We start from the raw sequence: 25207 nt of genomic DNA on the forward strand, positions 1-25207 counted from the left end.
CAGAATAGAACGATGTTTGATACTGTTAGATGTCTATTGATCCAGTCAGGGTTACCAAAGGCATTCTGGGGAGAAGCGGTAATGACTGCAGTGTACTTAAGAAATAGGTGCCCATCCTCAGCAATAAATTTTCAGATAACGTATGAACTGTGGTTCAATAGGAAGTTGGATCAGGAAGAAATAGGTAGATTGAAAGTATTTGGATGTCAGGCGTGGGCTGTGAGGGCAGACAGCAGGAAGTTAGATCCCAGAGCAGAGTCATGCTTTATGATAGGGTGCGAAGCAGGTACTAAAGATGGATATAGATTATGGAGTCTTGAAAGGAAAAAGATAATAGCGAGGAACAGTGTGGTATTTGAGGAGCAGATATTTCCCTTTAAGGTGAAAAGTCCTGGAATTGATATCGTGGAAAAGATAAATGTACTGAAGGCAGAGGGTGGTGAAGCATACTTTGACGTACTGTGCACTGAAGTTCCAGAGATAAATTTAGGGACTGAGTTAGACATAGAGGCGGACGAAAAGAGGAAACATTGGCTGTTGAGTCAACGATCGGAGAGGAACAACTAGAGGTTGAGTCTATAGCAATACAAGAGCCAGGGAATAATCTGAGAAGGTCAATAAGACAGAGGAAAGGTACGACTTGTGCAGATTGTAAGGCAGTGATGGAAGTTAGACATGCAAATGTAGTGGAATCTATAACAGTTGAGGAGGCTATGTCAAGCCAGGAGTCTGCTAACTGGATGGAAGCCATGAAAGTGGAGATCAATGAGATGAGAAAGAAGGACATTTTGGAAATTGTAAAAAGACCAGAAAATAGCAAGGTAATTAGTTCTAAATGGGTGTTTTCATTGAAATATGACAGTGAGGGTAACATTCAGAAATATAAGGCCAGGTTGGTTGCTCAAGGTTTTAAGAGACAGATGAAACTTAGTTTTGATGAAACATTTAGTCCTGTAATAAAGAGGAAAACAATGAGACTGTTAGTAGGTATTCCAGTACGTAAAGGTTGAACTGTAGAACATCTAGATGTAACTAGTGCTTACTTAAACAGTGAAATCAGTTGTACTGTATACATGGAACAACCAGAATTATTGTTCGTAGAAAATGATGTCCACAGTTATGTATGTAAATTGAAGAAAAGCATCTATGAACTACCTAATTCGAGTAAAGACTGGAATGCTTGTGTTGATGCCATAATTAGAAGACTAGATTTTAAGAAATGTGTCAAAGAACCATGTGTGTATGTAAAGGAGTGTTGTGTTATTGGCTTGTATGTTGACGACATACTTGTAATAGGTGACAAAGAGGTTGTTAAGTTGGTTAAAATAAGCTTGGCAGATGAGTTAGGAATTAAAGATCTAGGGGAAGCAACAAACTTACTGCCAATAAAAATAGAACAGACAAAAGAAGGGGTTATGTTGAGTCTAAGTTTGTACATTCACAAATTATTTGCTGATTTTTCCATGAGTAACTGTACACCGAGTAAGACTATTTTACCAAGCGGGCATTCAGCAGCTGAAAATGATGAGCAAGAATTTGATTGTACCATTTATCGCAGTGTAGTAGGAAGTTTACTATATTTGCCAAATAATACTAGACCTGACATTGCATTTGCGGTAACTAAAGTTAGTCAAAATTGTAAAAATCCTAAGATTAAAGATTGGAAAGAAATGAAGCATATCATGAGAAATCTATGTGGTACTAGAGATTTAAAGTTGTGTTTCAAAAATTGTGAGGAGTCAGTACAAGTGTTTTGTGATGCAGATTGGGGAGGAGATACTGAGCCTAGAAGACCAGTGAAAGGGTATGTAACTACAGTGGCAGGGGGAGCAATATCATGGTATAGTAAGAAACAGAGTAGTATTGCTTGATCTACCATGGATGCTGAATACATGGCAATGGCAAAGGTATTTCGAGAAGTAACTTGGATGAAAGATTTGCTATCAGAGCTAGGGCTAGAAAGGTTTATGGATATACCTTGTAAAGTTGTTGCTGACAATGCAGCAGCAATTGAGTAACAACTATTTTGTGAACAAAAGGTCAAAACATATTGACATCATGTGCCGTGTATGTAGAGAACTAGTAGAAAAGGGGTTCATTGAGTTTGTATATGTAGCATCAGAGAGAAATGCTGCAGACTTGTTCACAAAGAATTTATCTGACAACAAGCTTAAGAGTTTGTACAAGCTTATAGGTTTGCAATGAGAGGATAATTGATTGAAGTGTAGTTTTTTTTTTGAGGGTAGGGGGTGTTGGAATGTTGTGATTTTCTCATAAAAATAAAATGTCATGTAAATATCTTGTATATATCTTAAGGAAAACAACATTGAGGTTATGTGTTGCTAGCTCAGATAATTGAGTGGAGTGGTTTATCTTTGTTTGCTTTTGTCTTTGAACGTTTGAACTGCTTAATGTGTGTGCTGTAGTCAACAGCTCGTAATAAATGGATGTGTGTGATGAAGCTGGTGTTTCAATGGTATAATATGCTTACCTAAACTGGTGTAAGTGAGCTGAAATGAAGATAATATCAACAGACGCTCCTCCCCCCCCCCTCCGCTAGCTCTCAGGCAAAGGAAAAATCTAATATAGTCACATGTTTTTATTTCAAGAAAATGATTTTAAAATCGGTATTACGTAGAAGTGGTAGGGGATCCCGTGTGTCCATGTGTGGTATTCTACCGTGGAATACAAGTCGCTATTCATCTTCCAAAATATTAAAAATACTACATATCTCCAGGTCTAGCCGCCCCCCCCCCCCCCTACAAAATTATCCTATGGGCGCCCGTGGTCTCTGGTACACATATGTACCACCCCTATTATTGAACTAGGCACCTTTAGGATCTCATGCGTGTTTATTTTAAATTCTGCACCTCCCAATGACAACAAATAGCATAACTAAAGTATTTTCGGAAGGCCCCAGAGTACTACCCTATAAAAGGTTGTGTCTGGGAGTTACCTGAAAATTTTCATCACGACATTAGTGATACAAATGTATGACACAATTTTACATAGCAACTGTGCAGGGTGTGATGTGAAGTATTGTTAGATGACCAAGACTGAGAGACATATTATCGAAGCGTGGGCGTTAGAGCACAGATGATCGATGTGCTTTTGCAGACTATGATATGAAGTATTGATGGATGGGCACGACTGAGAGACATATAGAAGGCTCTTTCATGTTTTTTCAAGAAAAGTGATTGTTTTATTCGTGGTAGTTTCATAGGCCCTGAGTCAATTTCCCCGTTTCGATGTACTAAATCGTACACTTGTCGCCTCTCGAAATTGTTTTTTTAGATGCAAATAAATTAATTGTTAACAGTCTGAGTTTAAATTATAGAAGGTTATGTTGGTTTTTCCAAAGATAAGTTTGACAAAATATTTCTCTCTTCCAAGTTTTCTTTTCGTCTTATGAAAATAACATGTACTGTAAATTTAATATATTTTGGCGAGGGGCATAGCACAATGTTGAAACATCTAACGGATGTTCGTGAAATTACTTGCTCCACATCCGGCGGCCTTGTATATCTGATGGGCAACGGTTCTATTCTATACTCTTTGGGTTCAACATACTCCTCCTTACTCAATTATGTTTTGTTGTAATATTTCTTTGGAATATACGAAAAGTCAGTGTGTACATAGGAACGCAGGTGGTGCAGGTGTATTAAAATGCGATGTGTGCGATGGTTGAGCGCTTTGAGCTCAGTTGATATGTGTTCTTGTTTACTGTAGAAAAAAACATATATATGTATTTGTATTGCATCTTGTTTATTTTGACGATCATCGATGGTGTAGCATGCTACTAAGTTTTATATCGAATCCAAGTGTACGATCTAGAATTGAGCTTTCGTGCAACATTTGAAATGGCAGGGTACGCGTTGAAACTGAAATGTAAGTCTGGACAAATGGTACTGAAAGGATTGTCCCCACTCAGTACAGTAACGGATTTAAAAAGCAAACTTGCATCACTTGCAAATATCAAGGAAAATTGCCTACATGTTTTATCTGGTTTTCCTCCTAAGCCTTTAGATTTGAACTGTGATGATTCGACTCTGGAAGCTATTGGAATTGCTTCGGGTGATACCCTTATTATTGAAGAAAAACAGCCTCCTCCAGACATTCCCGAGAAGACTGATTCTTTTCTTGAAGGGAGACATCACATTGCTGAAAGTCACTTAAATAGACCTGGTATTCTGATGAGAAAAGTTGTGCCAGCTGATAATTCTTGTTTGTTTACCAGTATTGGCTATGTACTTGGTGGTAAGATAGTAATTTGATATTCTTATTTTTATCTCTTAGGCTGATGATGTAGATGTTTATTCTCTTAAACTGGTACATTGATTTAACCTGGCTCCTAAACATGTTTTAAATTTATTGAGTAAATTCTCTGGAGCTTTGAGAAGTGTACTGGTATGCTTATATCTTATTGAAAGTATATGCAGATTCTTGAATATTTTTAGCTGCTAGACTCAAAATCCCAAAGGTTAGAACTGAGCTGTGGCCTTTATTGTAACTTTTCATTAAGTAATGCCTTGTGATTATTTGATTTTCTGAACTTTCAATGTGATATCATTTCACAGTTCAGAAAATATAAAATAATTTGCTGTAGAATTAATTCATATTTACCATAAATTTGAATGATTTAATTGTCTGACATTGGCAGTTTGCATTGTGTGTATTTTGATATATTAGTAAAACTTCTGTAATCCTCAGACGATGCACCAGAGGTTACACGAACATGGCGTCTGTCGGGCGACGTCTCAATCAGCTACACAAGTCAGTACAAGGCTGCCAACCTACGAATAGGCTATATTTTAAAGACCGGCAAATTTAAAGACCATTGGTCTGGATTCGTTAGGTTAGGGTTATGACAGAACCATTGGGCTGGGTACGTTAGGTTAGGGGGTCCGGTTTCAATTTATGTAGCTTATTTTCACTGAATGGTAACCCTGTAGCCACTGATCATGCGACCTCTAGCGGGAAAAAAGTTACATAGACTTCTTCACAGCTGATCGGAGCTGGCCAATGGGAGTCAAGATAATGGTGGCGATTTCTTCTTTCATGCTGTCTTGCTTTCAATTTTCCTACATAAGAAAGAATACTTTTTGGGGCAGGATGATGGGATTATCGCAAGCGTAGAGGAAGGATCTCTCCTCTCTGGTACTTCAGGTATTGTAAAACGTTACTTTTCAATCTTTACTAATGATTACCAATGCCGGACCGCTTACGGAAGCGCCACCGATATATTTCCATGTGCCTGTACATTTTACTTCCAAAACACCAAATGTACACCACTTGAATTTGAGTTCTGTTTATAATTAAATATACCTGGATCATCTCTATCAATAATTTAAAATGATGTCCACCTCCGTAGCATAACTCAGCACTCATAACTGCTGTCCTTGGGGTCCCGGGTTTGATTCCAGGTACTGCCAGAAATTTAAGAATGGCAGGAGGGCTGGTATGTGGTTGAAACGGAACATACAGCTCACCTCCATTGCGGGTGTACCTGAAAATAGCTACACTACCTCGGGATGAGGACACATTTACTTTATTTAAAATAATTTAATAACTGATGTTTAGATTCTTTTGAATCATTAATTCTCTTGAAAGTGTTACCATTGCTTTTGGTTTTAGAGTCACACACTATTTAGCAATTATTTCTGCTTGTAACATACGGATTTGGTTTTTACTAGGGTGGCCAGATTTTGTAAGTAAACATCCAGGACACCCATTAGCAATACTAAATTTCCAAAGAAAATTAGCCATAGGCCTACATGCAAAATGTTATAGTTTATTTATGTAGTATATTGGTAACTGTTAAAATAACTACAAACGAGAAACTCTAGAATCATTTGATTGCATTTACATATATCAAAACTGCTTCGTTCAACATTTTTTACCCCCTCTCCCATCTTCGGTTTTGTACTTTTCAGAACCATGTATGACTGACAACAGTGTTGTCCGAGTTTGAATCTGGGCACAGAAGTCCACTCAAGACATAATAAAAATGTTTTCAAATCAAAACTGCCTTAACTAAATTAAGTGACCTGTAGTTCTTTTCATCGTTCCAGTGAGTGTTCATAAGGCTAAATATTATTCGCACACTTTTTAGTGATAGATTTTTGTACTGGGTTGAGGAGTAAGGAGGGAGCACTGCCGGTTCCGGTAATACTGCCAACTGAATGGAAATGAAATCTGAATTGAATCGATAATATGATCGATTGATATGAATTTTCTAAACCTTTATTATCTTATGCCAACAACTGTGTCACACACACAATATATAATGTATAACATTTCTCGATGTGAAACTTGTTCCTAGCATGAATTCTATAGTTTGGCTTTGCTGTGTAAACAACAACAGTACGAGTATGTAAAGTGTATGCCAGATGTCGCACAGCAATCATAAGCGATTCTTAGTTTGTGTTTCAAAGGTTGCCGGTATGAATCTCAAAGATAACCGAGGTCGACCGATTCAGCACTAGGGTGTCCATCTATCACTAAAAAGTGCACGTACAATACACAGTCTACACTTGCATTGCTACCAGGAAGAAACAATATAAACTCGGCTGAGATTAAAAGGTTATCCTGAGTAACAAAATAATCATATAGGATACTTCTCAGAGAAAGTTTTGTATTCCAATACAAGCTACTCTCATTATGAGGAAGCAATAGAGTTTTGTACCTCTAAATAATTTTTTCAGGTCACTGGGACAAAGCTTCCAAAACCAGGACATCTGGTCACCCTGTTATCAGAGTTAAGAGCTCTGCTAGTAATGTACAGTTTAAGTTATACTACAGTACAGTATTGAAGTGGTCCATTGTTCTTTTCAAACATGGTGTTGAATTGGTACCGTGGAGTGGGGTGACATTGATCCTAGGTGAGATTGATCAAAACATTTCACTTTGAATTTCATTCTGTGCAGCCTAAGTGGTTTTAGGGAATTTTCTTATTTTTATCTTAGCAAAGAGTTCAGATTTTGAAGTTGGTGAAGTATAAAAACAGAGTGTGTACAAAATAGTGGAATGTGTTTAGAAGCATGTGAAAATATTTCCTGATAATCACCTATTTCTGTACTATAAATAATAAGAAAGTTGAGCCTTAAAGTTGTAGAAACACAGCATTACCATCATAATTATTTGTTACTGCTATTTATGGGCTATTACTTAATGATTTGTTATTAAATATTCATTCCTGAGGGAGATATTAACCTTCAAACTTGATGGGGTGACATTGGTCACTTTTAAGCTTAACCGTTTCCTACCCGTTTAAAAAATAGTTTGTTATTATTTAATTAATTAATAATTAAGATTTTTTAAAATTCTAGGTGTCACAATGGGATGGGTATATAAAAAGAAGCCTGGCAGTAGGACTTACGGCAATTTCTCTAAAGGACAGATCAGTGCTGCCTTACAAGATGTAACAGACAACAATGTATCTGAGAAAAGCTGCTAAGAAGCATAAACTCAGTTATGGCACACTCAATAATAAATACCATGAACTTAGGATTAAAAAACATGGCAGACAAACTGTGTTGAGGTTAGAGGAAGAAAAAAGCCTTATAAAAACTGCAGATTGGGGTTTCCCACTTGATTCATTCGACATGAGGATGTTTGTCCAATATTAGTTAAATAAGAATGATAGACAGGCCTCAAAATTTAAAAACAATCTTCCAGGACCAGACTGGGCCAGGGGTTTGCTCCGCAGACACAAGGACCAAGCGGGCAAAAGACTTGCAACAAACATCTTAGCAAACCATGCAAAAGTGTCTCCTGAAGTGATCACAGATTACTTTGCCAATTTCGAAAAAACCCTTGCAGACATTTCTCCAGACTGCATAGGCTATTTAACTATGATGAGTCTAATTTGAGCAACGATCCAGGAAAGAAGCTCATCATTGCTAAACGAGGAGTAAAATACCCTGAAAAAGTCTGCAATCATTCAAAATCGTCAATTTCTATTATGATCTGTGGGTCAGCTTCAGGTGTTCTTTTACCACTATACGTCATTTATAAGGCTGAAAGGCTTTACAGTACTTGGGTGGGAAATTGACCAAGAGGCCAACCGTGTTGTGATGCACCATGCTGTTCTAGAGGGCGAGATACAACAGGACATTCTGTGACTGGTCTGATACAATTTTTCTGCCTCATGCAAAGCGTTTGCCAGGGAAGAAACTGCTTCTGGGAGATAACCCGTCTTGCCACTTTTCTCCAGATGTTTTGCAGTCATGCAATGAAAAAACATTTTCTTTGTTTGCTTACCACCTAATTCCACAAATATATGCCAGCCTTTAGATGTAGTTTTCTTTCAACCCATGAAACAAGCATGGCGTAAGACACTGACAGTATGGAAGCTCAGGAACAGAGGTCAGAACGGGCTTCCTAAGCCACAGCTTCTAAGGGAAACTCTTGAAAATATGGATAGTGACCATCAAAAGAATGATGAAGTATGCCAGTCAGCTACTGACCCTAACATGGAAGAGAATATCAATAATTTATTGACAGAGTTTTTGAAAGAACAGCGGTATAAGGAAAATAATATCCCGTGCAGAAACAGGCAACTGAAAGTGATTCCTGGAAGGAGTATCACCTGCTTAGGACAATCAGATGAGTCCAAAGATGAAGAAGAAATCCCATCCAGTCGGGCTAGTAGTTTAGATGACGACGATAATGATGAAGAAAATCTAATTTGATCAATCTCACCCCCATAAATTCAACCAATCATTACTTGAAAACTACTTGGTAGAATTGGCTGGGGGTGAAATTGGTCATATATGAGAGCATCTTCTCTACATCAATGATACTCATGGAAGCTGATCAATCTGACACCACACTATGGGTGAAATTGATCACTGACATTTTTCTAATTTTTTGCAGTCTCAAAATACCATGAAAAAGTATGCACCACATCTGAGCTTAGTAAGAGAGTATTTTAATGACTTTATTATCTCCATTAATATAGAAGTTATGGTTAATAACAGATTGAGAATGATCAGTTTCACCCCACTCCACAGTACATGAGCCTGGATGGTCTACATAAGGAGAGAGTTGGAATTGTTTACAAACTTTTGGGAACAAGGTCTATGCTGCCAGTAAATTTTGACTGTCAGGAATATTTCTTGCGCTGATTTATTATGAACATTTAATTCAGTAATTTATGTACAAAATTATCAATCTAAAACATAGGGGATGTTTGCATACTGTAATTGTCAGAGGTACCGTAAATATTAGCAAGTAAGTTACTAAACTAAAGAACATGCTCTGTGCTACAGTTTACTACTTTAGACATGGAACTGAACTATAACCATGAACTAATTTTTTCAAAAAGGGCTATATTGACTAATATTTGATAAGCGGAGCAAATTAGAGAGAAAATTACTGTAGATTTTTGGTGGTCAAGAAGGCTCTTTGCCATTCACTCGTGATATTTTTTACTAACAAGTTATGAGGCAAGATTTGTTTTAACCCAATTTCCTGGATACTTTAGTAATGGAATGTTGCCATGAAATGTCACACTTATTTGAGTATTTCCTCTTGTGGGAAACAGCAGCAGCAGCTTTGTAGGATTTATGTTTTATAATCTTCAATTAATATAAGGCTTCTCATTGTATATTTAGGCTCCCAAGTTTTATAAACATGTGTATATACAATCAATCATTTTACTGATGGTATTAGCAGAAAACTTTTCCAGAACGTTCACAATTTGGGGCTGGTGAGCCTAAACATTGTATTGCATAGTTTTCCATTGTTTATTATCCCCAGTGATGTTTTTTCTTTTTCCCATTTATATTTTTTACTCAGTACAGTAGATGTATCTTAGGTGGTGATATTCTTGTTACAGGAAAAGTGGATCCAACGTGTTCAACATTTATGCGTCAGATCATTGCTGAAGTAGTATCAAATAATCCAGATGTTTATTCGGAAGCAATACTTGGCCAGTCAAATTCTTCATACAGTGATTGGATCCTGAAGCCTGATTCATGGGGTGGAGCCATTGAACTTGCTGTTTTGTCTGAATTTTATGGTTTAGAAATTGATGTAGTCGATACATTAAATGCAATCATCAATAGATTTGGTGAAGATCAGCATTATGCTCAACGAGTTTTCTTAGTGTTTGATGGCATTCATTATGATCCACTTTATCTTGAGCCTCTTGAGGTGAGTTGTTTCATTATTATTAGTTTGACTTTCTCGACTGTGCTTTTGGCAGCCATTGCATAGTATACCTAGGTTCATTGACATCTTTGAAACTAAATGCATACCAGCTGTTGTTAGTTGTATTCCGTATGTCTTTTATTTCTGTTATCAATGTACGCAAGAAAGCAGGCTTAGAATTGTACACAACGGTTAAGTGAGCCTGTGAATATATATTCCCTGGCACGCAAGCCTGTACACTAAGGGAAATGGAAGGAAACCAGTCGTGATTCACACTTACAGTGAAACTAAAGGTGGCACATACACCTTTGATCAACTGTGTAAGACATACTGTACCTGTAGAAGAACAAAGCGATGGCCACTTGGTGACATGGTCGGAATCTTAGATGCGTGTGGAGTCAATTCCTTTATTCTTTTTAATCTTGCCAATTCGGGATTGCAACAAGGAAAGAAGAAATCGTAGACAGTTTTTGAAAGACTTCGGCATGTCACTTATTGAGCCTCACTTTCACAATCAGCTCAGTATACCTACATACAGAGCTACATAAAGAAAACAGTTGCTCAAGTTTTGAACATTGAAGTGATTAACCAAGTGCCTATCCAACGTGATGTTCAGAGGAAGAACAGGTGGTAAAATTCAAAGGATATGATACGAATGAATACAATTTGATTGGGTCAAGCAGACTCCACTGTGGTATTTACGTATGTGTTTTGTGAGTATGGTGTTCCAGGGTTAATAATGTAGTTGGTGTGAAATGAGGAATGCAGCATTTTATTAATTGACTAATTCCATGTGTTGCGTGTTTACATTTGTACATTTCTGTTATATATATATTTACACATATGAAACTTACCATCTAAACAAATTGAGATTTATGCATAATAACGTCCAGATGATACTTAACAACCTCCACATATTTCATTGTAGTAAACCTGATATATGCGATTTTAAATGTAGCAATCGGTGTTTACATGGAACAGACTTTTAACTTTACATACCTTTACGTTTTCTCTAAATTCTGCGAATTGTAACTTTTACTGGTAATATCAAGATATTGTTTACAAGAAGTACAAAGGTACATTTTGCGGGGGGGGGGGGGAAACAATGTGTAAGTTGCGTAATGTCTGTGTAATATAGTTAAGGGTGATCGTTGCGTGTTTACTTGACAGCGTCGCAGGATTACACATGCGAATCAGTGCTATGGCGTTATGACATGAGGGGCTAATAAATCTTCAACTCTACATCAGATACGATCACTGAATGATAAATGTATGTATGATTTTCGAGGTGAAAGTCATGTCTGTGGTTTGGATTTCGCGTAAAAAATGAGGTCCCGTGGCTTATGATACTGAGGTTATCGGTCACATAAAACTACAAGCTTCATTCTTCCTAATAATAATAATAATAATAATAATAATAATAATGAGGTATATAACTACAATACTGGTACTGACGTGGCCTATTTAATAAAGTAAAGTGCTTTTATGAACTGTCACACATTTATTTAACACTAATAACAGCGAATGTAAAATGAACTAAAATATTTTTAAAAAACTGAACATTCAACGCTTAAGTAGCTTACAGTTTGAATGAAAGCTTGATCAGAAAAAAGGTACAATAAAATGAATAAAAAACCATTTTTGTTCATTCTGCTTCTGGTATAGACTCCTCAAAATACCATTTCCCACGATTAAAACGAGTCACCGGTAATTTTCTTTCGATTTCACTTGCATTTAAAAAGCACTTGTGTTTTGTCGGTGGATCACATAACAGTTCAGCTTCATCGTTGCACTTGCGAAAATTGGTTACAAAATAAATATCACCATTTCTTTCAGTTATGGTACAAACATAATATTTTGAATGGTGCTTTCCGCCGTATTTTCCAAGTACAAAGTCACCCACTTCAAAAGCTGTATCACGGGGTGTATTTTTGTCATCTTGTTCGATCTTGTAGTGTGGATGTAGAGAGTGTGTGGTAGTAGTTTAAGAATAACATTTCCTTGCCGGAACTATATATTTTTTTAACGGCTCCACATAACATAATGTGTTCATGGTATTGTGCAGAAATGTACTTTGGTTGAAGTGATGTGGGTGTTCTTGTTTAAAAACTTCGTATGCATCTTGCATTGTGATGTACATGAATCGTTTCTTTTTTTTAAAATTATTTTTGTCCAGAACTGGCCTTTACGGAGATAAAATCTCTTCCGCGAGGAGATGGCCAACTGATATAATCCGGATTGAGAAATTTAAGAACTTCTTAATTTGGAAGTGAAGAGTTCCTGCGCTTGCCGGAGGTAGATGAACTTACACAAAATTTTACACTCATTGCAGAAAAAACTTCCCGTTTCTTCCGCGGTCTCACTGGTAAAGCGTGCTCCAAACGCTTTACAGCTTTCCCCAATGTTTGTTTACATTTATAACCAGACGTTGGCATACTCAGCTCTGCAATCGATGTTGATGGTTGTGTTGTTGGACATGTAGAACGGGAAGTAACTGTTGTTAAGCCCTGAAGTTATTTCTGAGCTCTGTGTTTCTTCACCAATTCTTGTACCTATTGGCGGCTTACGCATGACAGGGCAGGTGTGATCTTTCTTCTCGCGATACCGTTTACAATGTTCCTTGTGATTAAGCGGCATTATTAAATATCACCTCAGTGTGAACATCGATTGCTATTCTAAAATATGTGCTTTACAAGTCAGTGTGACGCAGAAACTGAATCCTGTAGGCAGCGTGTTGCGGTAGCGGGGAACTTCCTGGTCGCCTGCTCGCAAGAACGCCGTAAACACGCGGCGTATTTTACTATCAGCTTTGTATGAATCAATTTGAAATTTTAAATGAATGATACAGCAGATTGAAAGGGTGTGCAGCATTGGCATTGCATACTAAGTTTTATTCAAATTGAGCTGCGCACTTTTCGTCTACAGAAACTTTTATACCCTTTTTGTCGCATGTTTACATGGCCTGCAGCAATAAATTCGTCGCTTTATTACACATTATATAAGCTGTCAATAACGTAAATAAGTACTTACTGCAAAGAGAAAGAGCATTAGAATTGACATTTATTATAATTACCGTATAATCTCGAATACCACCTGCCACCGAATAAGGCCCGCACCCTTCTTTTGAAAGAACAAAATTTAAAAAAAAAGTTAAGTCAAAATTATTTACAATCTTTACTAACACACATCAAATGATTAGAAAATACAAATAAAAGTAAACGAACGTTTCCAGAACGATATCCAACGAGTCCATTCATCATCATCAGTACCAACTTCAGAACTTTCATCACCATCACCTCCCCACAAAATGTCGTCATCGCTGCCTCCATAGCAGTAGAAAATGCTACATTTCCTGAAGCTCTTCCGTATGAGGTCTCCAGGGGTACGATTCCATGCCGTCAAAAACCACGAACACAGCAGCCGAACTTCCGGGCTCTGAATGCGACCAGTTGGTGTCAGTGTGTGATTATCAGCCGCCATCCATTCTGTATACGGCTGTTTCAAGGCTGCTTTAAATGGATGGTTTACACAGACATCCAGCGGCTGTAGCTTAGACTCATCCCGCCTGGAATGACTGCTAGGTTGGTTTTCCTATCCTTGATATGTTTCTTCACAGCGTCTGTTGTGTGGCCGTGGTAACTGTCAAGAACAAGCAAGCTCTTTTGTCCCAATAATGCACCAAGGCGACGTTGCCAGACACACTTTACCCAGTCTTCCACAAGTGAACTGTCCATCCAGCCGGAGTTCTGAGATCTGACGATAACACCAGCGGGTAGATTTTTAGGAAGCATCTTTCGCTTGAGAACAATGTATGGCAACAATTTGGTTCTGTCAGCGAGAATACACAATATTACCGTACACCTGTTCTAATAGTAACACTTTTTGCACCTTTTATATTCACAGTCCTGTCCACCGACATTTCAAAGTAGACTGGCGTCTGATCTGCATTGCCAATTTGGGAAAACAAATATGCATTTTCCTTCCGCAACCGAATTATGTGGTGCGGAAACGACAATAACTTCTCATCTTAGTTACCTGGAAGACTCTGTGAAATTGAGGTATGCCTTCATACGCTCAACCCATTTCTTTTATAAAAATTAAAAACCCATCCTCAGCTTGCCTTAAACCCTTCTGATGAAAGTTCCTTTGCAATCTCTAATGCCTTTAGCTGACACATTTTGGTTGGCACACCCTATCCCAATTCCCACCTTTCTGTCACATATTTATAAAGTTTTATTTTCAGTTTCTGGAAACTGTACACTCAGTCCATGAAAAGCTCTACAATCACCACTACATGTTAATAGTACATTTTTCTTCTTTCTCCAATCGTGAATACATGAATTGTCAATATCGTGTTTCCTACCAGAGGCACCATTTCCAATGATTTCGGATTCCCGAACTACTTTCAGTTTCTCACTTGCAGTAAAAGATCACAAACGCTTTGTGGAATTCATGTTGATATTCCGAGAACGTGCGTGAGACTGACGCCAGGCGTAGAAGTAGCGTATATTGAGAGTGGAGAGAGCATTGTTGCCAAGCCGCGCCAGCAGTGATGCCCGATTTACGCACATTCGGAAAGAAATTGTAAATAAGACCCGCACCCAATTTTGGAAGCGATATTTTCGAAAAACAGTGCGGGTGGTATTCGAGATTATACGGTATTTTTATAACTTTTCGTCATAATAAACAGGAATTCTGAAAATTATTGAGGAATATCAAATGAATTTAGCCTCTACATAAGGTTCAATTAAGCACACAATTAAAAACTGAAAGACATCAATAATTTAATACTAGAAGCACCTCTTTTTCGCAAAGCGAGAAGTTGCAAAATTTTACAAATTTGGCTCAAAAACATGAAACTATTTACGTTTAAGCAAACTTGCAAAGTAATTTATGAAATTATTTGGAATTGCAGCATTTGAAGTTTACGACGGAGATTCGAGGTGAGTTGTGGCAATGAAATCCGATAATTGATGCCACAATCGACTTTATACCCTTTCAATATATATCAAAAGATAAGGTATAGTATATAAATAATAGTTACTTTATTGCAGCCAATGGCCATGATAATAATTACACAGAGAATTATTAGTATTCACTGGTGGAAAACTTCAACAGTGACACAGAGCGTTTCTTACATTCCAACACATGATATCTCCCACATAGTCTTCCACACAGTAAACACTTACTTAATTTGGATTGCTAAATTATATTCCTGTGAAGCGAGAAATTTATTGTATTCATCGATCCTTGGCGTTCATAATTACGTGTAACGTGATGGCGTATTTCCTCTTGCATGTTGAACATCGCTGCTGATCGGAGCTTTTAATTTCCTATTTTATGCTCAGTTTATTAAAATGGTTGTGACAGTTTTTGATCGAGAAAAAGAATTTGCCTCGGAAGAATTTTACATGTTTGACAAAACTAGAAAGATACTGATGTGCAAATACTGCAATGTGCGAATTGAGTGGCAGAGAAAGGACGCATGCCTGAAACATATTAATAACAGAGTTTCACATAAGAAGAACAAGAAAAAGGTGCTAACGACGACAGGCATCAGAAGACAAGCTAGTCTCTCAGACACTAGTTCAGCGGCAAAACGAGCGAAATACGAATAAAGACGCATTCATTTTATCTACAACTCAAGCTTTTATAGAGGCAAATATTCCACTGGATAAAGTTGATCATCCAAAGCTGAGAGAGTGGATGGAGAAATATATACCAGGTTTGTGCAATACTATAATTTTTTTTCTGAGGAAGAGATGTGAGGTTATGTTTTTCTGATAACTTTGTATGGTTATGATCGTTTTCTTGTTTAATGATACTTAGGCCTAGATAATGCATGCTAGATCCCTCATTTACTTACTATTATAAATCGTTTAATTCATTCAAATGAGGTTAAATAGCCCTCTAATATTAGGCCTATTGATTTTTTTAAGGTGCTGGAGACTTGCCCACAGCTGGAAGACTGCGGGAAGGTTCTGTACCTCGAATCATCAAAGAGGAGTAGGAAAGATTAAAAGAATCTGTGAAAGATGAGAGAGTTTCAATTCTTTGTGATGTAACTACTGATAAAAAAGGGCAGTGTGTATTTATAGTTCTGATAAAAGTGCTTAGTTGTGGCGATAGTACAGTTCAGAAGTTGTAGGGCGAATAAAAGTTATTGCAAATGCTAATGCTACAGAATGTTCACGAGCAATTATGAGTTTAATTCACAAATTTGGTACCAGAATGTAGTTTCTGTAACTTCAGATTCAGCACATTACATGGACAAGTGTATAAATGCCGTTGGTACACACTGAAGTGTGTGGGTCATGGAACTTAGTGCTTTGAACCAGTGAGTTTACAGGCAAAACACATCTTCCTTAACACATGAAAGAGAAAGGATGCATACATTCAATTCCTGAAGCAGAAATATGAAGATGAACCCACTAAAGCCAAACTCTTCCCTATTACTGTGATCACCAGGTGGAAATCATGGTCTAAAAGTGTTGAGTACCTTGGAGAATATCTTCATGATCTAGTAGACTTTGTTGAAACTATTGAAGACAAGAGTGTGGCTGTGAACTATTTCAAAGCCTTGGCCCAAAATGAAGTAACAAAAATTCATTACCTAGCTATTTTTTTTATTGAGCATTGCTCAGAATGTTGTAACTTGCTGCTCACATTAGTGAGTTCCAACATGCCGTTAATTCATGTACTTAAGTCTAAGCTTAGTGACCTTTCAAAGGGCTTTAAATTACTAGAGGAAGCTTTTTTTTTTTTTTTTTTTTTTTTTTTTTCAACCTTGGGTAAACTTTCCAAACTACCAAAACAATTGCTGATGCAATTAACATCTTCATTTCAATCTGTAGGTAGAGCAAGCCTGAAAAGGCTGAAGCAATTAATAGAGTTTGATACAGGAAAGTTTATCATTTCTTCTCTCGGTAAACTGTTTGATCCAAGAAGCATAATCGAAGGGAATTTAGAAAATGATGAACTCGGTTATGTAGACCAAAGGTTCCACGAAATGTCACTGTAATATTTGTCCCAAATGGAACATAATAATTCCTTTTACACCAATAAAGTGAAAAATATATGGTAAATTAAGAAATACCATTGTTACTAGAGAAATATGTATACGTACTAGACAGGACTCCTTTATGTTGTATTCTGCTGCTCTTGCCATCTTTTCTTTCTTTCTTGAGGTTCAGGGCTTGCACCGACGAATGGGAGTGCTATATCTGTGAATTGTCCATCTTTGTCCATATGACTAGCGCGGGCAGTTCAAACAGCAAAATAGCATGATCTCTGAACCAATAAATATATTACTCGTTTGTTCAAAGGAAAATAGCATGATCCCTGGACCAATAAAATATATATCGTTTAATGAATGAGTTAGGGCACAAAACGAATGAGCAACATGAAGAAAACGACACCTAATTAATTCAAACAACTTCAGTGAGCAAAGACATTACACACGAAAGTGTTAGACAAACAAAACACATACGGAAGCGCTGCGATGTAGCAGAAAAGATATTTATAAGGTAGTAAAATATGTATCTATATTATTCCCTGCAAGTAAAAGATTTTGTGCTACAGTATTTCTTAATTTACTGCAGATTTTACACTTTGAGTAAAATGAATTAGTATATTCCATTTGGGACAAATATTACAGTGACATTTCGTGGATACCTTTTGTCCACTTAACCGATGAACTCTCTTGTCTAATAAAGCAAATTCCCATCTTGCGAGAACTTTCAACGTCAGAATACCTTGAACTGTACACTGTGTTTTAGGGATCTAGTTATTAGTTCATGTAGAGCAGGTAGAGATATTGATGTGATTGCCATTCTTCTTTCCCTGAAACCAGAATATGAGCGTTTTGTGGAAGCTGCAGTGAAGGCTTTATGGATCCCAGTCAGTAATGTTGATAGTGAGAGGGCATTCTCAACGTATTGTAATGTAATGTCTGACAGGAGAACAGCTCTGACTCCCAGTAATATGGAACTCATGGTATCTCTGTCTTTTTCAGACTTGATATGTAAATTATATACTTAGGCTAGGCCATACTTGTTAGTAACAGCTGATACAATTTTTTCAAACTTCCATGCTTTGATATAATGTGTAATACTGTATGTATTTTAAGCAGTAGCGTGACTCATGTATTTATATTCTTATGCAAAAATACAACATTGTTATTCTGCAAATATGCTATCAACTAAGTTATTGGTTTACCTTTTATAGCTGAAAAGTGGAAATAAAATTTAGCAAAATCATTGACAAAATAAAATAAAAAGCTATAAATATACTGAAATAACTGTAAAAAAATGAAATTAGGCAAAAGTTTTCAACACAAACAGGTGCCTCTACATTGATTTTTTAAGGTGCTGGAGACTTGCCCACAGCTGGAAGACTGTGGGAAGGTTGTGTACCTCGAATCATCAAAGAGGAGGAGGAAAGATAAAAAGAATCTGTGAAAGTTGAGGGAGTTTCAATTCTTTGTGATGAAACAACTGATAAAAGGGCAATGTGTGTTTATGGTTCTGGTAAAAGTGCTTAGTTCTGGCAATAGAACAGTTCAGAAGTTATTTGTAGTGGGAGTGAAAGTTATTGCAAATGCTAATTCTACAGCATGTTCACAGGCAATTATGAATGTAATTCACAAATTTGAAATTCAGTAATAGAATGTAGTTTCTATAACTTCAGATTCAGCACGATACATGGGCAAGTGCATAAACGCAGTTAGGGTTTTAGTTTCAGAAGTGTTAGTACACATGCAGTGCTGGGGCCTATTCCACGAACGAACTTTGCAACTTTTCATTTTGCACTTTTCAGTTCAGATTTTGTTCCACCATCACTTTTCAGATTTAGCTTGCAAAGTGAAAAGTGAAAAGTTGGGAATCTTTTCACTTTTCAAGCCTGTTATGTTCCTCCATTTGGTACAGAAATGCAAAGTGCAAAGAAATGAAGTGAAAAGTTTTCATAAATCTTGCAAAGAGATGATTCCCTTTTCATATGTTAATTAACAAGTATCTACATTAGTTTCTCGGCGGAGAATTTGGTTTAGTGATATAAACGACGTGAGCTTTTGTTAGCATCAAGTGAGGAACAGTGATGAAGAATCCAATAATAGAACGTACAAAAACAGGATTAATTTTCATAACCTCACTTCGACGTAATAACGCGAGTGATTTCGTGTTAACCCAACACAGGCTAACTATATTCTTGAAATGATCGGTCATTTATTGAAACATGCAACAAAAAGAAGTCAATTCCTTTCCGAAAAAGAACAAATTCGTATATGCTTACATTGGTAAGTAAATGGTGCCCAGCTGCACGGTGTAGCAGCAATGCAAGGGACATGAAAATCAATTATTTGCGAACTGTTACAAAGTCGGAGATGTTATAGTAAACGTAATATTCCCTAACAGTACGTTGGCCTGATAATCCACATATTATAGCGATGGGATTTCTAATGAAGGGTGAATTTCCTTCTGCGTGTGTATGTGTTGACGGTACTCTCGTTGACATTGATGTGTATCATCATTTGAGAGGTTATCTTTAAAGTTGTCAAAAAAGGATGTCACGTTTCTCCTTGACAACTTCCAGCACAGCTAGCTTCTTGTAATAACCTTTCTTTCCTATGATAAAAACTTTAACGGTACGACAATTATACCGCCAAGTTCGCCGCGAAAAGTAAAGCCTATACAGTTTGCTCATGGAATAAACTCGATCGGATCACTCATTCGCAAAGACTTTTCACTTTGTGAAGAAATTGTAAAGTACAACCTAGTTCATGGTGGAACAGAAAGACTTTGCACTTTGCAAGAATTGAAAAGTGCAAAGTTAAAAAGTTGCAAAGTTTGTTCGTGGAACAGGCCCCTGGACTCATAAACTGAATTTGGTGGGCAGTAGGGTTGGGCACTATGTCCCTGTTTCGGCACAATGCGCCGGTGCAAAGTTATGTTCCGCTGTTCCAGAACACCGAGTGTCAATTGTTCTGAAACATTCTCAAGCGAGCCGGAGACACTGACTCGCTGTCCCATCAGAAGCGCCACTGTGCAGTGTGCACTGCCCTTCGCCTACTAGCTGAACTGTGCAGCGGGCGCACGGGACGCGGGACTGTAACTGCGCAGTGTAGAGAGAACTTCGAGAGGCAACATTACATGCTTCGCGCCAGTGGGAACTGGGAATGTGCCTGTACGGAACGTGCTGTGTGGTGTGTGCTTGTGTGTAGTTATGGCCATGGTCCAGCATAAAGCTGCAGGGAACGTGAACGAACTGTCTGAACACTGAAATTCGCGCCCATTAATCACGTTTAAAGGCTGCTTTTAGGTTAAGTTTTATCCAGTCAATATAAAATACACATAACACGGTTACAACGGCAGTGCAGGTGTTTAAAAGTAACCAATTCAAGAATATTTTCACCAGTTGAATGTATTGGCTTGTATTGTGAGTAATTAGTGAGTAATTAATATCTCGAAAATTTCCCTCAACACTTTCTCGGGGATTGACGTTAAACATTAATTTGGACTTTAAGGAAACTTTTAAGCCCAAGAAAAACATGGGTCATCGCTTTGGAATTAAAGATATAACTGGATGAATACATTGTTGTACTTTCGTGCTGTTAGACCGGGCGCACATTGAGAAGCAGTTGGCCGCAGAGCAGGGAAGAGCAGAGCAGAACAGCGCGAAGCATACGAAACTGCGAAGTGGACGTGAGCATACATTGCCACGCAGGGTCTCGTCGGTTTTCAGAAATAACATGTTTTCTTTAGACTCTGTGATACTGGGGCATCCAGTATAAAGATGCTCTTTTTTTCTTTTTCTTCAAGCATTCGCGATTTTTCTCATTTTGTTAGTCATCTTCACAATTTCCCTTGTGCTGATGGCAACGCGGTTATTCATCTTAAGACAATCGCAATAAAAACAACCACCTTCGCCAGTTTACAAGACTGAACAATATTTATATGTTTTCGGCGTTCATATGGACTAAGCAAAGAATTCAATTCATGATTATTTTTTATATTTTTTACGTCGCACCGACACAGATAGGTCTTATGGCAACGATGGAATAGGAAAGGGCTAGGAATGGGAAGGAAGCGACCGTGTCCTTAATTAAGGTACAGTCCCCCCTAGCATTAGCCTGGTGTGAAAATGGGAAACCACGGAAAACTATCTTCACGGTTGCCGACAGTGGGTTTCGAACCCCCTATCTCCCGAATGCAAGCTCATAGCAAGGCGATCCTAACCGCACGACCAACTTGCATGGTAAATTCATTAATAGGATCACAGTGGGGGAGAGGGAAAAATATGTATTTACAAATGTACTGCTAGATTTTCATCTAGTTGTCACAAGACACAAGATACTAAAATCAATCAACATTGACAATCTGTTGTGAACGCGTTTGCATTTATGTTTGACAAGACATGATAAATGATTTTCCGTATTTATCTCTTCACATTAATGTGATGATGGATGACGGAGTCGGCGATGATGCTTTCCATAATCAGCATTAGATCTTTGTCTTAAATTCTATATGTTGCGAGAACTTGGGTCACGGATTGTTTCATAGATACATGAGGATTACATTCTTTTGTTTGCTGTTTAACGTCGCACTAACATATCGAAGGTTTTCGGCGACGGAAGAGTGGAAGTTTGGGAAGGTAGCGGGCGTGGCCTTAATTAAGGTACAGCCCCAGCATTTGCCTAGTGTGAAAATGGGAAACCACGGAAAGCCATCTTCAGGGCTGCCGACAGTGGGGTTCGAACCCACTATCTCCCGAATGCAAGCTCACAGATGCGCGACCCTAACCGCACTGCCACTTGCTCGGTGGATTACATTTTAGGCCTTTCTCTAAACTACCTTGTTACCAAGCGTGAATAAAATTATTTATAGCCTAGACTGTAGTGCCTTATTCCCCGAATTTACATACCGATTTTCATTAAATTCTGTTCAGCCATTTTCTCACGAACATACATACATACGTACATACATATATACGTACATACTGCATTGCTGTCCACATGATTCACATAGTACCTACAAAACATGGTGAGACCGAACGGCTGTGGTAATTTTCTCCTCCATTTCTTAACAAACTGCGTGACACGTGCGCAGGAAACTGTTTCTAAGACTGCGCGTGGTAGGCGGAAGTAGGTGCTCTGCTCTGTCCTGCCCTGTCTGTCAACTTGTGATGGTGCAATGATTTGTGTGGATTACAAAAATCTGCTCTGCGCTGCACTGCTTTAGCTGCTTCGCCTGTGTCCCAATCTTATGCTCTCTGCACTTCGAATTCCTTCCCTCTCAACTTCCATTTACTTTCTTCAATATCTCGAAAATTTCCCTCAACACTTTCTCGGGGATTGATGTTAAAAATTAATTTGGACTTTAAGGAAATTTTTAAGCCCAAGAAAAACATGGGTCATCGGTTTGGAATTAAGGATATAACTGGATGAAAAAATGTTGACACTCCAACACAGGGCGGCACACAGCCGGTATCGACAGGCAGACACAGCCAAGGCCAACTAATCTATCTAGTGCGGCCTTGGCACAGCACGTTCGGTTCAGGCACATTCCAGCTGAAGTGGAGCATGTCCTGTTGCCTCTCGAAGTTCTCTCTAGGACGCAGTTACAGTCCTGTGTCCCGTGTCTCGGCACTCTGTACCGAAACACTCCGCCTCAAGCTCCTAATGTTGCGGAACAAGTGAATGTTCCGGTCTGCCCAACCCTAGTGGGCAGTGTGCGGGCTGTGGAACTTAGTGCTTTGAACCAATGTGTTGTACAGGCAAAACACATCTTCCTTTACATGGAAGAGACTGTGTGTATACATTCTATTCTTGAAACAGAAATATGAAGACGAACCCACTAATGCTAAACTCTTCCCTATTCCTGTGATCACCAGGTGGAACTCATGGTTTAAAAGTGTTGAGTACATTGGAGAATATCTTCGTGATCAGTCAGTAATGTTGATAGCGAGAGGGCATTCTCAGCATATTGTAATGTCTAACAGGAGAACAGCTCTGACTCCCATTAATATGGAACTCATGGTATCTCTGTCTTTTTGGACTGATGTGTAAATGATATACTTAGGCTAGGCGCTTGTTAAAGTGACAGCTGATACATTTTTTTCAAATTTCCATGCTTTGATATAATGAGTAATACTGTACGTGTTCTAAGTAGAAGCATAACTCTTGTATATATACTTATGCAAAAATACAACGTTGTTATACTGCAAATGTTCTTGGTTTACCTGTTATTGCTGAAGAGTGGAAATAAAATTTAGCAAAATTAATGACAAAATGAGATAAAATTAGCTAAAAATATACCGAAATAACTGTTAAAAAATTATGAAATTAGGCAAAAATTTTCAACACAAACAGGTGCCTGTACTTATTATGGATATATTCTTACCTTCAAGACTGGTGACACTGTATTTCTGATTGTATGGCATACTCTGAAGAGTGTTGTACCACATAGTTCTGTGCTGGGTCACGTTAAATTCTCCCTGTCTGTTAAAATATCTCTGCCAGTTTGAAATATTGCAAACATCATCTTTATGCTGATGGCTTACAGATTAATATACATGTGACTCTTGATGACTTCATGGTCTTCATCTTATGATCTTACAATTAAGCTTTCTAAATCTCAAGCAATACTTCTGGGCTATTCCAAGATTCTATCAAAAGTTAACCAAGTAAATCTTCCTCCCATTATCATTTGTGGCAGTAGAATGCCACTTATATCTACAGTGAAATGCCTTGATATTACCCTGTATGAGAAACCTGTCCTGGATTACTCATGTTTCAAACAATGAAATTAATATATTTTTCTCTTCACTCTCTAAACTGGCTAAAATAAATTTTTCTCTAGAAACTAAAAATAACAATGGTCAAAGCATTTGTATTGCCTCATTTTTATTACTGTAACGTAGTTTACAGGATACATGCGAGATCCTACAAAATAGACTACAGCGAGGATAGAATACGTATGTATGTTACATATGCAAGCTGAGGTAATTCGACCCTGTATCACCATCTTTTACACACACTTATCTTGGCCAAGTGTACTTACCACACCCTTAGCATCTTTCATACAATACTAGATTATTCTGAGAAATTCCTTCAGTTACCTTTCTTCATACCCTGGCAGAAATACCAGAGTGCATAACGCCATTTTTCTTGCACTGCTGGCCAACAGAACTGCCACGTTCACAAACGTCCTTCACAGTTTTCACATCTTGTAAATGAAACAAAATTCCCAAGAAAATCAGGGCTATACAAAGTTGAAATGCTTCCATAGCACCTGTAGGTAGTTCTTGTGTAACTAAATTGTGAATTACTATCGTACCAGTTACAGTACAGGGTTATTACAAATGATTTGAGCGATTCCAAAGCTCTACAATAACTTTTATTATTTGACATATTGTCACAGGGCTTTGCACACACATAGAAAAACCCCTTTTGTGATTCTGCAGACAACAAGCCTATATTCAAATTCGTCCCACACTCGGCACAGAGTGTCCCTATCAATGGATTCTAAAGCATGGTTGATGCAAGCTCACAGTTATGGCAGCAGGTTTGTTGGGAGAGGAGGTGTAAACAGAGTCTTTCACGTAACTCCACACAAAGAAATCACATGGGGCTAGGTCAGGAGAGCTTGGAGGCCATGACGTAAATTGCTGATCATCAGCTCCACCATGGAAGTGGGGTGTAGCACCATCCTGTTGGAAGATGAAGTTCACGCTGTCCTTCAGTTGCGGCATGAGCCAGTTTTCCAGCATGTTCAGATACACGTGTCCCGTAATGGATTTTTGCAGAAGAGAAGGAAACCGTACACTTTAAACTGTGAGACTGCACAAAACACATTAACTTTTGGTGAATTTCGAATGTGCTGCACGATAGTGTGAGGATTCTCTTCACCCCAGATTCGCACATTGTGTCTGTTCACTGTACCATTAACAAAAAATGTTGCTTCATCACTGAAGACAAGTTTCGTACTAAATTCATCCTCTTCTATACACTGTTGCAACCACGCCAAAAATTCAGGGTGTTTGACTTTGTCATCAG

The 25207-nt window shown here is 38.0% G+C and overlaps 1 protein-coding gene across 3 annotated transcripts in view; it reads left to right on the forward strand.

Annotated features, from left to right (window-relative positions):
* Positions 1 to 3600: 3600 nt before the first annotated feature.
* Positions 3601 to 25207, forward strand: part of Yod1 (Yod1 deubiquitinase) — a 63450-nt gene continuing 41843 nt past the window's right edge. For 2 of the 3 annotated variants that reach the window (XM_067137922.2, XM_067137921.2), the window contains exons 1-2: positions 3602 to 4257; positions 9842 to 10158. In XM_067137922.2, the coding sequence (XP_066994023.2) occupies positions 3861 to 4257; positions 9842 to 10158 (714 nt within the window). In that variant the 5' untranslated portion in view covers positions 3602 to 3860. Of the gene's footprint in view, positions 4258 to 9841; positions 10159 to 25207 lie in introns of all 3 variants that reach the window. The other variant, XM_068225546.1, reaches the window with a different exon arrangement.

The sequence above is a fragment of the Anabrus simplex genome, chromosome 1 (genome assembly GCF_040414725.1).
Source record: "Anabrus simplex isolate iqAnaSimp1 chromosome 1, ASM4041472v1, whole genome shotgun sequence".
In the NCBI taxonomy this organism is placed as follows: Eukaryota; Metazoa; Arthropoda; class Insecta; order Orthoptera; family Tettigoniidae; genus Anabrus; species Anabrus simplex.